Below are 14659 nucleotides of genomic sequence, written 5' to 3'. Positions count from 1 at the left end.
GGGTTAGCCGGTCACTTTGGGCGTGATAAGACCATTGAGGAGGTTGAACGCCAATTCTATTGGCCTAGTTTAAAGAGAGATGTGGCTAAAATTGTTAGTACATGTAACAGTTGTCAATTGGCCAAACAGAAGAAGCAGAACACAGGCCTATACACTCCTCTCCCCATCCCCGTCCCCAATTGTCCTTGGCAAGACGTTAGTATGGATTTTGTGCTAAGACTACCACGCACCCCAAAGAAGCATGATTCTATTTTAGTGGTTGTCGATCGTTTCTCGAAAATGGCTCACTTTATCCCCTGTAGCAAAACATCGGATGCATCCAAGGTTGCCATGTTATTCTTTAATGAGATTGTCAAACTATATGGACTTCCCAAGACCATCGTGTCCGATAGGGACGTTCGCTTCACTAGCCATTTTTGGAGGACTTTGTGGCATAAGATGGGCACCAAATTAAAATTTTCCATAGCCTACCACCCTCAAACTGACGGTCAGATCGAAGTTGTTAATCGGAGTCTTGGTAACTTATTACGTTGTCTGGTTCGGGAGAACCTTCGAAATTGGGATTTAATCCTTCCTGTCGCTCAAATCGCGTATAATAGCTCTGTAAATCGTTCATTAGGTATGAGTCCATTTGAAGCCGTTCACGGATACAAGCCTAGGAAACCATTAGATCTCATCCCTATGTCCCCACAGGCTAGAGTGTCAGTATCAGCCGAAGCATTTGCACAACACCTTCGTGATTTGCACATTGAGATCAATAAACAACTTGAAGCTAGTAATGCAAATTATAAATTACAAGCTGATTTACATAAACGACATATTGAGTTTAATGTTGGGGATTACGTTATGGTTCGCATTAGGCCAGAGCGGCGTCTACATGGACCCGCCTCCAAATTGCAAGCTCGTAGTGCTGGTCCTTTTAAAATTTTAAAGCAAGTTGGTCCAAATGCATATATTGTTGACATTCCATCCCACATTGGTTACCACCATACTTTCAATGTTGAAGACCTTGTAGCTTATAAAGGCCATTTCATTCCCTCAGATGATCCCCTATTACCTCCTTTTGTGGACCTTGATCCTAATTCTTTGGCCCCCTCTAACCCACTACCACCTCTCACAGCACACACAGATAAAATTGATGCTATTTTAGATGAAGAAACTGTGTTCACTAATGATGGAGAGGTTCAGCGCTTCCTTGTTCGTTGGGTTGGTCGACCAGATTCTGATTGTGCATGGATCTCTAGGGAGACACTACAGCATTTGGATCCAGATTTGCTAGAGCTTTATCGGAGTCAGTAGGATCTTCCTTGGCCCAGATCGCCTCCCGTCCACCCGAGGGGAGTTGATGAGGACACCAGGTTCAGACCGCCGCTGACGCATTTCTACAGACGCCGGAAGAAACTTGCCCAACCACTCAGCTTATGGTTGGGAGATTGACGATAGTTTACGGTGATATACCCACTCGACAGGGTAAAGATGTAATGGCTCATTCCCAGGTTTAGAGCATGCTTTGCAATTGTAAATAAACCTGCGAAAACAAAACGTAAGAAAATAGCAGCCAAATATGGCTTTGCTTTTTTCAGAAAAATGCTTAAGAAATCCATTTCCAGTTAAAATGGTCTCTGAGTTTAATTTCTCTCTCGAGTCTTATTGTTTCTAGAGGCAATGAAGTTGAGACTTCAGATCGGCGCCAGACAGGGGCGTAGGCAGCGGGGGCAGGGCTGGTTAAGAAATATGGTTAACGGGTTTTATTTATTTTATTATTTTTTTTTTTTTATGCGGAGGGATTTTTACAAAGCGTGCATCGGCAGAAACAATTGAGGGGCGGGAATTGTGTGCTTTTAGAGCTGGGTTTGCCATGGTAAATTTATTTACTTGCCCTTCAATCCGAAATTGGGAAGGAAAATTAGAGATAAATTTTGACACGATTACATGGATGATGCAGATGTGGACAAAAATAAATTGCGTCAAACAAACGCGATATATTGCTTTATTATTTTAATCTTTTGGAATTGAATTTCAAGTTAGTACTTTCTATTTTTTTTCCTTCCTTTTCTTCATTTTGAATTGAAAATAAAAGAATTGAGTAAATAAAAAATGCAAAAGAGGTTAATGACTAAGAGGAAAGATGCGAATAGTGATTTTAGAATGTACTAGTTGCGCCCGAAATGACGTTAAGAGAGTATCAAAGATCATTTCCAAATATTGATTGCTTGGTAGCACAATGGCCCTGAAGCCCCGTTCAAGCAGCATAACCCCATCTTAACCATACATTATTAAAATATTTGGATGGGATTTTATTTATTTGAAAAAGTATGAATAATTTATTAAAACAGTTGCATGTAGTGTAAATATGACGGGAAAATAACAAAATCAATTTTTGAATAAAATCTAATAATGAATGTTATCTAATTTTTATTTTTCTACAATTTTGACACTTGTAATATATTAGTACTACTATCATACCTCTGAAATATAAAAGTTGGCTTCAAAAATTTAAATTTTAGATTTTTTATTTAATTTTTTTTACAGTGTGTGTGTGTGTGTGTGTTTTTGTATATATATATATATATATTTATTTATTTATTTAGTTTTTAAATGAAAAATCTTTTCTCAAAAAAACAATATGAATATAGGATGAAATTGCTGGATAAAAATGGAATTTTTAAACTAAAAAAATTTGTTTTTATGTAAATTAAAATTAAGAAAGACGAATAGGAAAATCATTTTTCCATCTTAAAAAAGTATTTTCTCAAAAATCAACACTAAAAGAAGCTTAAAGGTTACGCTAATGAATTGCAGCGTTAGAGCCTAGAGGCATTGAATTATACCATGATTTGGTCCTCACGACGTCTCGTGACGTTTGATAGTCTGTTTTTGTAAATATTTCCAAAAAGCGTACAAGCCGTTTCCCACCAGTCCAGCTTGCTCTTTACCGGAATATTTATTGGTGGAAAGTCAGAACGTTGAATTATATTAATGAATTGTCACTTTAGAATTATACCACGTGTAGACGTCTCGTGACGTTCGATTAGTCTGCGTTTGTAAATATTTCCAAGCATTGGTGTTTAAACTTCGCGAAGGTAGGAAAGAAAAAATAAAGAAAGACGACGAGGTAGAGAAATCTTGTCCGCTTCAAAACGAAAAAGAAAATTTAAGCCTACATCATCGCGAAAATTTTTTGAAGTTACAAAATGATATAAAATTAGGGCTTGTTTGAACCACATTATTTTTTAAAAAATATATTTTTCAATAGTGATTTGATATCATTTCAATCACACATTTTTCAATAAAATAATATTACACAAAAATCTAAAATTTTTCCTTATTTTTTAACCACATATTTTCCATTGATTTGACATAAATAATGCATTTTTTTTAGAATGTGGCTCAAGCATAGACCTAATAATTTCATCTATAAATAATTAAGAAACTAATTTTTAAGCTAAAAATGATAAAACAAGGTCATAAAAAAATTATTTGATTTTTTGTTCATTGAATAAAATTTATTAATTAGAAGATGATAACATATGTTCACGATAAAGTAGTTAAAAAAAATGTGGAATGTAAATTGTTATATGTTATAAATGGTAAACTTATTAATGAATGACTACTGTATCCTACATTGCTAAAAATTATTACCATTATATTCTTAATTCTTCCCTATAAATATGGAGTTTTGATTCTCATTATAATACACACAAATTTATTAACTTTTATTCTTTTTTTTTTCTCTTTTTTCATAACACGTTATTAGCAAAATAACTTAATTTGTCAAAGTTTAGTGCAAGTAATATTTTTTTAAGTATAATTATCTATCACATGTATCAAAATTAATTTCATGACACGTGAATTTTTTTCCTTCAATTCACATATCCAATTCATGTATGTAATTGGTTTATTAATTGTGCAAAAATCATAAATATTCATGTATTCAATTCATAAATTCACGAATCTCGAGCTTAACTTTATTTGTAAATGAAATTCATGTAAACAATGATACATGTCCGTTTGTTTATTTATTTTTATTTTTTAATAGTAGGAAAGCTGCGAAGCCTTTGTAGTAAAATGGTGCACGCGAATAGAGCAATTTACGACCGTATTCAATTAGGACAATTCACAGTTTACTAATATCAACTCCATAGTAAAGTATTTCCTCAATTCATGAGTTTGTATAGACATAATGATTATTTTATCCTATATGTATGTTTATATATGAAGTCAATTCATGTACAAATTTGGAAGATTTTTCACTTACACATTTTGGGTAATTAATTTTTCTATATAAATTTATAACATGTCTATATGCTAATTAAATATTTTTAGACATTTTTCTATAAACTTTAAATTAATAATTTACCATATTTTGCTCTTAAAATAGCACAATAATATAATTATATTTCAGAAGAATATTAGTCATAGATCTATCTATTATAAATAGTTTGTGATGCTATTGTAGTACAATATTATAATTAATATTTTTGAAAAATATTACATGCTCCTGAAGGTTCAGGAGTGATAAATATAAATTTTAGTATTTCAAAAGAATATTGACATATTGCTCTTGAAAAAAAATAATAGTAAAATACAACGTGCTCTCAAAGTAGCACATGTTTTTTAAGAACATATTATTTTGGATTAGTATTTATCTCTAAACAAAATACGTAACTTATGTCATACTGATATTGACTATTTTATTAATTGTTATGTGACGTTTAATCATATTCTTCGAAACTAATTTTATTTTCTTTATTGTGTAATTAATCATATGATAAACATCACAAAACTTGAGTTTTGTTGCACTTGACATATCTAACAAAAACTATCTATCATGGATACTCAATGCTGATATCCATCTTTTCTTAGGTCTGGGAGAGACGGTAAAATAAGGAAACAAAAAATCCCAACAGGATCGTGCAAAACGCTTGCCTTCCTTCGTCATCATCTTCACGATGGACCAGAGGAATTCTCCAAAACAATTTTCAAGAGGCATTTCTGTACTGACTTTATGCCAGTGGCGGAGTGGGGGAGATATTTGTGGAAGAAGGTGATTTTTTTTTTTGTGGAATCGTTTGCAGTTTTTTAAAATTTGGGGCTATATGTGCAATTTTATTATTATTATTATTATTTTTTGCATAAATAGGAAGTTATTTTGATTATTTTAAGTTAAAAATTGGTGAAAGGGACGTGTAGCGCAAAGAAAAGGTTGAAATGTTGGCAAAAGTGTCAAAAAATGAAAGGTGAGAACATTTTCCATAATGAACTTGAAATGTAGTGACGTTTTGTGCTAATTGCTCTTAATGATAATTTGGTTCAAATGGTTCAAATGATTAATAAATTAAATACAATTTGAAAAAAAAAAGGTATTATTGAAATTATTAAATTATAGTAAGGATAGAATCGTTCAAAAAATAATTATTATTTGATGTGATATTTAAATATTATAATTATAATTATAATAAATAGATATCTGATCACTTTAAAAAAATTAAATGGCTAAAGGCAACAATGTTACAATGACATGTAGATAGAGACACTGATATATTGTGAATGTATTAATATGTCATAATAATTAATAAAAAGGTTGATGATTAAAATGCAATAAGAAAAAGTTGGGAATGCAAGTGTGTGTTGCAGTGAGTAAATATTATAGATATTTAAATTTCAATACAATTAAAATGTGGTGCATTTATAGAAAATTGTTAATTATTAAAAACTCTCTATTAGCATTAATTTTCATTTTATCCTTTTCTATGCTAAGCCTTTTTTGGTGGGAAAAATCATATTTTTTTAGATTTTTGATAAAACTAATGCAATGTGTGGTTGAATACTTGTGATATCGATGAAATACATGGTTAAATTTGATTGTTAATTTTGATTTAAATTTTAATCCCTATCAAACAACTAAAAAAATTAAGTATTTCTTGTTTGTCCTTTTTTTTATTTTAATCTCTATCAAACAACTATAAAACTTACATGGTTAAATTTACCATTCTTTCGTGTTTTTTCCATACCAATTTTCCTATCCGGTATTCAACTTTAGCGTTGAAGTGTATACGATCAAGGCCTTTCCACTTTGTCCTCATAAGCCACAATCTTGTGCTTCTAATGGGTACAATTATGCAAATAAAATACGATTGAAAGAGAGAATGGTGGATATCTATTGATACCTAGATCCCATCCATATTCAGACGTAGACAAATTTTCTATTTACATTAAAAGATATTGTAAATGAATATTGTAAATTTTTAAGGATTACGTTCTTTTGTCGTAAACTAAAATCAGATTCTCAATACATGATAACAATGAAATAAAACAACGCATTTATGTGCTAATAGACTATCATCAATTTACAACAAGGTTTGATGTTGATGGACTTTGCTTTTAGTTTTGTCACTCACAAAACTTGTTAGTGTTTCTAACAAAATGTCTGAGATACAAGGCGACGTCAAACATTTCATTAGAAAAATAACGAACTCTAATCGAGTCACCAAATTAAAACAAAAAATAAATTTGAAGGTATTTGTGAATCAAGCATCGTGCCTGAGAAAGTTGTTATGTGATTTAAATTTGAAACAATTGAATGATACGAAGGTATTTGTGGACAATCAGGCTGCAATTGCAATATCTCATAATTCGGTTTTTCATGGAAAAACTAAACATTTTAAGATTAAGCTATTCTTTTTGAGAGAAGTGCAAAAGGAAGGAGATGTGAGCTCGGTTTATTGCAGATCTGAAGATCAGCTTGCAGACATTTTCACAAAACCTCTGCTAGCAAATAAATTTGAGCTTCTTAGGCAAAGACTTGGAGTTTGCAGCTCCTAATGCAAGGAGGAGTGTTGATTATTTGCATCAAGATCACTACCTACTTGATGCCCACGTGTTTTATTTATTTATTTATTTTAATTAGTCAAGTTATAGTTCCTAGGTTGTAGGATTTGGTTAATTTTTTATAACGTGCAGTGAGTCGTGGCTTGATTCATGGCCACTTTGGTTGTTGTTCAGTTTTTATTTTTTCTATATAATGTAAGCTTGATGCATTATGAATGCAAGTTTCAATTCCCGTATATCTTCCTCCATTTTTCTTAATTTTGCTCTAAGAAATATCATTTATCAAATTGTTCTTTCATCTTTAAAACTAACAATATTGTTGAAGTTAGTGTTCCAAAAACCTTGTCCCAGATTTTTGGAAGTTATACCAAAACCTTTAATCTGGATACAGAAATGATGATTCAAATGGTATTTCTGCAAAACAAAATAGTCAGATCTCTCCAAAATGATCATTAAGTTTTTAAGACAAATCCACACTTCCAAGTTGCTGTACAGTGGTGCCTGTCAACTATTAACTATATAGTATTGAATTAAATTGACTAAAGTTGCTCTAATATCTGTATTTATTGTTGTAATCTACATGAATGAGATTCTGTAACTATTTAGGCTAGCAACTTTCAGCTTAAGCTGTTGATACAATCAAATAAGCAAATTATTACATTCAGACTTCTAGGTACGACACTGGTTGGCTGTTCGATATGCAAATAGTAATGGGTTACATCTTACATTACATAACCCGGTAGACCACCTCCAAACACAGCAGGAGGGATAGAAGGTGGAGACATGAATTTTACCAACTTCCAGAACTATAATTTGCATTACAGAAGAGAATTTAAGCAAAAAGAAGTACAAAAACTAATGAATTTTGTTTGAGGGATAGATCATACTGGTACACAAAGAATAGCAGTTGCAGCGGGAGGGAAAACAAGGCGTTGGCCATCCATTGGGGTGCTTATGATGACTACCGTGATCCTCCAGGAGGCACGGCGAGTGCCGATCACATTCTTGAATGCTACCGAGAGGAGATTGCGCTCCTCCATAGTGAGCTCGTTGCCTTCCACTGCGGTCACCACCTTCTCCATGCACTCCACCATCTCTTCGTAACGCTCGATTTGCTTTGCCATGTACACGTTCTCCTTGCGGTTGGAGGCGATTGATTTCAACGAGAGAATGCGACTACTCAAGTGTCTGCAACAGAGGTTTATTTGTGATTCAGGGTTTCAGATTTGGGGGGTTTCTTTTGGGTTTTGAACGTAATTAATACGGTAATAATAGTTTTAAGGCATTAATCAAATATTTAACTTTTTTAGGGTACTACACCTGATTTTCTCTTTTAGTTTTATCCACTGATCTCTAGTTTAGGGCTTTTGGGCTCTCACTCTCTTTTACATTTTATCACCGGCCTTTAGTTTTGGGTGGGCATAAATATTTACAAGAAACGAAAATTGGAATTTTTTTAGCAATATCTTGGGCGGGGAAATGATTTGATGAGGATTGTTTGGTGGCATAGAATGAGCATTAGTAATTGGGGTGATTTAGGAGTGATGTGATTTTTTTTTTTTTAGACATCAATTTTACTTTAATATTGCAGTACTATTTATAAATAGGCCTCCAAATTACAGACTAAGATGACGGTTTCTTGAGGATAGAAGTGACGTGGTAAATCAAAAGAGATTGGTTTCTCTCTTGGAATGCCATGCTTTTGAACTTTCTAGATCATAGCAGTTCATTCACTATTAAATGATCATCATGGACTGGGAAAATGAGGCCTGTTAATGCTTGCTGATATCCATTCTCTTTTTACTTTCTCTAGCTCATTTATTTCATGTGCAAGATTTGATGGTGATATCAGATAGGAAACCAATGGATTATTAGTCGTAAGAAACTTATGATGCCTGCCCAGTTTTTAAGTTACACGTAATCCTTTAGTCTTGCGTGGAATATATCTCATGAAATTTTGTCATTTTAGAGCAAAAGATACAAGAAGGAGCAGGCGAATCAGAAGCATCGAACCGCATGGTTGGATTGTGTCCGTTATTCCACAAGAAATGGAAAACTAATGCAGTAACAAGTTGCATCAGAACATTTGAATACAAGAATGGAGTTCCACCCTTGAAATTATAAGTTGATCGATTTTCTCCTTTCAAATAACCCCGTGAAGCGATAAGAGAAAATTAGAAATTTAGGAAGAATAAGACTAAGAGATTTGAAATATTTCTAATTAATTAGATTGTGTTCATTTGTAGCCATATATTTGTCTCTATATCTTTTCCTAGAGTATATAATTTTCTTTCTTCGCTCATTTCATGTTTACTTCAACAGAGTTCTTAACGATGATGAGAGTTTCAGCATATTTGAATGCTGTTTTCACCTTTCCTTCGAATTATTTTTCTGAGGGCTATATTCTTTCATCACAATTATAGATGTAGTTCAATTTTGAGGGATGCTTCCTTTGGATTGGTGTCAGAATGGATTTTTTTCCATTTACTACAAGATTTTTGAATTTCTGTGTAAGTATTCTTTTCATACCTTCTTCTCCTCTTAGGAGTTAGATTAGAATGATTTTTGTGGTTAGAATGAAAATTTTCATAATTGGAATTGGACAATTGCCTTGTGTTTTAGTTAGGATTTTCTTGAATTTTGAATCGGATGCCTTCTTGAACAGGAATGTGAAAGCTACTCTGTACCATTGTTGAAATCGTTCAAATCTACTTGAAGAATATCATGTTTCCAGATATATAATTTACTTTTTCAAAAATTCATTTCCATTAAGCCTTTTCAATTGCTTTATCTCGAATTAAACTCATCTATACTTACTCTTCAAAAAAATAACAATTCGATCATCTTACCTGAGAATAAGTACAACATATGTGTGGATATACAACAGCCAGATTGCTGCTAAATTTTATTTCAGGTAGATCTCAATCTGCCTCAACATTTGGAACATTCCAAAATCCCGATGGATGAAAATGATTGATGCAGTTGCTGGAATTGGTCTTACTGGGTCGAGCAAATTTGGGTCATTCGCAAGTAAATTAAGCTATCATGAATTTCATTCTAAGATTAGGTTAAGATACTTGTTAAGCTCAGGTAATGATCCAACTCCAATGCCTGGGTTTGGTTGAGAAGTTTGATGCTAGACACTTGATTGTTTAACTTTGATCCCAGGAATCTGAGATACTTAGCTTTCATGAGGAAATTGATTTTTTCCCTCCAACCAATTACAGGATGCCGCATATACATTATATAATTCTTGTTGTAACATAATGTACAAGTAGAATAATCCATTCCTTATAAATTTAAGATTTTTTTAATCTATTCAAAAATATTTTGTTGCCACACAGATGATTGAATAAACACGGCCTATATACGGAAGAGTTTGTGTAACATTTTTTTTTTTAAATATTGATATTTCAAGATAAAACTTTAAATCTTAATATATTTTCTTCGAAGTCTTTAATTGACCTGATCAATTTGTGTTCTTCGACTCCAAATCTCTCAATTGAAAACTCACCTGAGTCCACAATGTTGCTCCATTGATATATTAAATTAGTTATGGATTTGTAACATTTGGCGAAGTTCGGTGACATTGAGATACATATTTAAGTTCAGTTATTAATTAGTAACAATTGGAAAAATTCAATAATCATTCACATAATTAACCCTTACCTAATATAGTATTAATGAAACTCTCAACTCTAAATTCATTAATTTGGAAAAATACCTAATTTTTAAAATGAAATCTTAAAGAAAGCCAAGAATTGCCTTTTGCCAAGAACCCTTTTGCTATTACAAAATCTTGAATTCCATATATTACTAGTTTTGGTTCCAAGAGTTTCTCTCTCTCCACCCAAACTAGAAATCGAAGTTAAAAATAGGGATAATTAAATGCACAAAGACCTTATACAGTTGGCTCGTACCAAACATGTCCATCGTCCCTCCCATAAGGATATACACCATTGAATTAATCTTAAACAATCTCTGTAGTTGTTGCTTGGGAGCCATCAATTGATAAGGCCTTCACAGTAGGTGAATCTAGTGCATAAATTTGATGATGAATCGACGGTTTCTCTTCTGTGAGCCCTGTAGATGAGCTATTATGATCATCTTTGGTTTTACCCCATAGCACCAGGTACAGCCCAACGACTATAACAAATCCTCCTACAACCCTGCAATGCCAATGTATAGAATCAAGAAAAAGAAATAATTCCGCAAGTGAAACAGTAGTATTGAGACTGAGACAAGAAATTTTACTTTCCCAATTCCAATTGCTCTGCTAAAATGAAACTGCTCATACCAGCAACAATCAACATGGTTAGAGGATTAAATGATGTTAGAAACACTGGTCCTTTTTCTCGTAATATATGTAGTGAGATATAATTACCAAGTCCTGAACACAGGATTCCCTGCACGAAACCATGTATGCAAGTTAGGTTCTCCCATATGGATTAAGCCCAGTTTGGATTAGCTAAAAGTCAATTTTTTATTAGATTTTGATAAAAGTTGATAAAAATTTGAAATGAGTTCAGATAATAGGGCCAAACATATGCTAAATATTCAAAGCTTCATAAATCAAATATCTTACTCCGTAGACATAAGCTAATAGTTTAATATCCCAATGTATCGACCAAACTGCAAAATTAATGCCCTTCTCGAGCACAACAGACGCTATAAAGCCTTCGACACCCATCGCCGCACATATCATAGCCGTGAGGGAGAGTAAAGCTGGGTATGACTCCAATGTTTTTGCCTGCATCCATAAATTCTTTAAAAACTTTGATGTTTTCTTAATTTATCTTCAATTATAAATTGTTAAACAACACTTCCCAAGAGTTATTATCCTTTACAAGAGTCACGAATTTATATATTATAAGTTAAATAATCAAATTGGGGTGAAAATACATAAAAAATCAGGAAAAAAAAAAGAAAAAAAGAACAATGCCTAATAGTCAAGGGCACCTATCCACAAACATGGGTCTGGCGTCCAGAGGGCCTGGTGTGTGCGCTCAGGTGTTGGTGGTGGCCATCGTGGAGCCTAACCTGCCCCTGGTGATCCCACCTCGTCCTCCACATTATCAAATCTCTAAATATTTTCTTGATTCTTGAAAACTCATAAATATAAATAATAATGTTAAAAATTAATGTCATTTCTAACATGCCATTGTGGGTTGGGGTTTGGATGATTATTTACGAATGTGGACTGAAAGCATTTCGAGTCTACTTTTGCAGGATACAATAACAATTTGCTGGTAAATGCCAAATGAGGGATCAAAAAAAGATAAGGGGGTGATAAAATTCAACAAGTAAATGCAACTTTCCCTCCAACCATTGTAACAAGTATTCCCCCAAAAGAATAAAGTCCCACGCACACCAATGCATAGATTTACAGAACAGAAGTTGTATCACGTGCTCAAAGTAGGTCATGTTTGGAATTGCTTTAAAAAACTCAAATTTTATCGTCAGACAATCACAGGTCGATATAGCGTAGGAACAAGCTTTAACCTACTCATTATTCTGCATTTAGCTTAGCTAAATATTCGTAATTTAAATCTAAATTTAACCCTTATGGAAAAAAAAAATCAACAATTCTTTTGTCTAAGATAATATTCTCTGTCTATTTAAATTTTTCTACTAATTTTTGATCAGTACAAATTTTATTACCCATTTGATTAACTTTTTTCTGAGCTGCAACATTTTGCTATCTTCTAAATTAAAAATTAAGAAAAAGATAAATAAAGAAACACATAGTTTATATATTTGAGGACGGTCTGGCCTACAAAGAAATTTGACAAACAAAAAAAAAAAAAAAATTGAAAAGAAATGTCTGAAAAGAACAGAAAAAGACGAAGTTTAGTTGTGATGTATTAAACCATAATTCCTTTTTTATTATTTTTATTAAATTAGGAATATTATTGTAAATTTATTGTAGTATATTTATTAAAACTATGTTTTAATTATGGTATGAATATAATGTGGTGCACTTAAATAATTACCCAACAACAAAAACTATCCATTTGACATTTTTTATTCTCTCTCTTTTTGAGCCCCGTTTGGCCCCCTTTAAAATTTTTTAATTTAATTTAATTTTTTTTCTCTTCTACTTTCAACCACACAATCTTCAATAAAATAATATTACAGTTAAATCGAAAACTTTTCAACCACACAATCTTCAAAAAAAGACTATTCATTTTATTATAACTATCAGTAGAAATTGGATTTAGACTAACCTAGATAAAAAATAAAAATAAAAAAAATGACGCATTTTATTCATTTAAGAAAAATAATATAGCGGACAAAAGGAAAACTATAATACGTACCTGAAGAATGTTAAAACTGGCCGAAAAAAAACAAGCCCCCAAGATCATGAGGGGGCCTCTAACGGAAGTTTGGGGATAATTTGCAGCACTGGTGGGATTGTGTTTGGTCCATGGCAGTCCGATAACAGGTCCTTTGATAAATGTCATTACCATGACTCCACCAGCACTGACCAAAGTTCCAAAAACCTTTGCCTGGCCATGTGAGCTTCTAAATTTTACCTTCTCAAGCCTGCAAAAATAGCAATACATAAATACATGCACGTATTAGTATTTTCTCATGGTATATATTTAAATTAGGGGAAAAAAAAAAGGGCACCTCAACAGACAAGCCAACAGAAAGTTTATGACAGGAAGAAAATTGTAGATAGTTGTTGCAAAAGTTGCTGTTGTATGTTTCATTCCAGCATAGTACAAGTTTTGATCAAGAACCCTGCAACAAAAAGATATTTTTATGCAGATATGTGTTATATGTATGTGTAATAAGATGTATACAGAAATCAAGAATCGGTAACCAAAGAGCACTATCCAATCATAAAAATTTACCCAAATAAGCCAAGTAGAAAGATGTTGCAGACGATGGTGAGCGTCATCCTTGGCCTTGTATTCCTGTCAAAATTATTAAATTTTTTGGTTGATATACGTTTTCTAATTCTCAAAGAGAGAGAGAGAGAGAGAGAGAGAGAGAGAGCGGCCGACCTTTCGAATACTAAGGCGAGAGGGCCAAAGACAATGGCTGCAATGACATTCCTGTAGACAGTAAAGGTGTCAGGGTTCATTCCCAGGTTCAGAGCGCGCTTTGCAATTGTAAACAAACCTGCAAACACACAACGTAAGAAAATAGCAGCCAAATATGACATCGCTTTTGCCGGAAAAATGATCGAGGATCTATCCATTTGCAGTGAAAGTGGTTTCTGAGTTTAAACTGTTTAGTACTCGATTGACAAGCAGAGCTTTTGGTAGGTGCTTTATCTGCCGGAATAAGTCATGTAAACCAAGAAATGAATTAACAAATAGAAAACAAGACCTACCCCACAATTTTGATACTTACAATAGTTTAAAGTATATCATTATCATATCACTAAAATGGAATCGTGTCGGCTTCAAAAGTTTAAGTTCATTTTCCTTCTAGTTACTTTTGAGGAAAAAATCCAATGTATGGGCCCCACACACTTACATATGTGTGTGTATTTATGTGTGTGTGTATGTGGCGCTATTTTAAAATTTAATTAATAAAGAGATCCATTAATTTTAATTTTGAACTAATGGATATTAAATGTTATGGAAATAAAGTGTAGAGATCAGAACGATTATTTTAAATTGATGAATTACCAATTTAAAATAACTAAAAGATAATAACTGCCATATATAATTATTTATCATGGGTCATGGCCCTCAATTGTACGTGATTTTTTCATCTCCCTGCGTCCCCATCAACAAAGAAGAATTTTCAAGAAATTACATATCAATTGAAAGATCATAACTCATTCAACCAATCACATCTATTGATTAAA

General features: G+C 32.7%; 2 protein-coding genes across 3 annotated transcripts; both read right to left on the bottom strand.

Moving 5' to 3' along the window:
• Positions 1–10635: 10635 nt before the first annotated feature.
• Positions 10636–11587, bottom strand: LOC111382949 (WAT1-related protein At2g39510-like). The gene is made up of 3 exons (XM_023006995.1): positions 11417–11587; positions 11086–11237; positions 10636–11000 (listed from the first exon to the last, which is right to left on the bottom strand). Exons 1-3 carry the CDS (start codon positions 11585–11587, stop codon positions 10802–10804), a joined length of 522 nt encoding a protein of 173 aa, XP_022862763.1. The 3' UTR covers positions 10636–10801.
• A 1485-nt stretch (positions 11588–13072) lies between these two features.
• On the bottom strand, positions 13073–14061 carry LOC111382946 (WAT1-related protein At5g13670-like). Of its 2 annotated transcripts, XM_023006991.1 has the most exons (4): positions 13845–14061; positions 13692–13754; positions 13465–13578; positions 13073–13377 (listed from the first exon to the last, which is right to left on the bottom strand). In XM_023006991.1, the coding sequence occupies exons 1-4, from the start codon at positions 14039–14041 to the stop codon at positions 13095–13097; spliced, it is 657 nt and encodes a 218-aa protein (XP_022862759.1). In that variant the 5' UTR covers positions 14042–14061; the 3' UTR covers positions 13073–13094. The 2 variants fall into 2 exon arrangements, with proteins under 2 accessions (XP_022862759.1, XP_022862758.1); XM_023006990.1 differs by having other exon boundaries at positions 13692–14061.
• Positions 14062–14659: the final 598 nt, after the last annotated feature.

Source organism: Olea europaea, unplaced genomic scaffold, assembly GCF_002742605.1.
Source record: "Olea europaea var. sylvestris unplaced genomic scaffold, O_europaea_v1 scaffold2590, whole genome shotgun sequence".
NCBI classification, from domain to species: domain Eukaryota; kingdom Viridiplantae; phylum Streptophyta; class Magnoliopsida; order Lamiales; family Oleaceae; genus Olea; species Olea europaea.
This window is presented reverse-complemented; position numbering and strand designations above follow the sequence as displayed.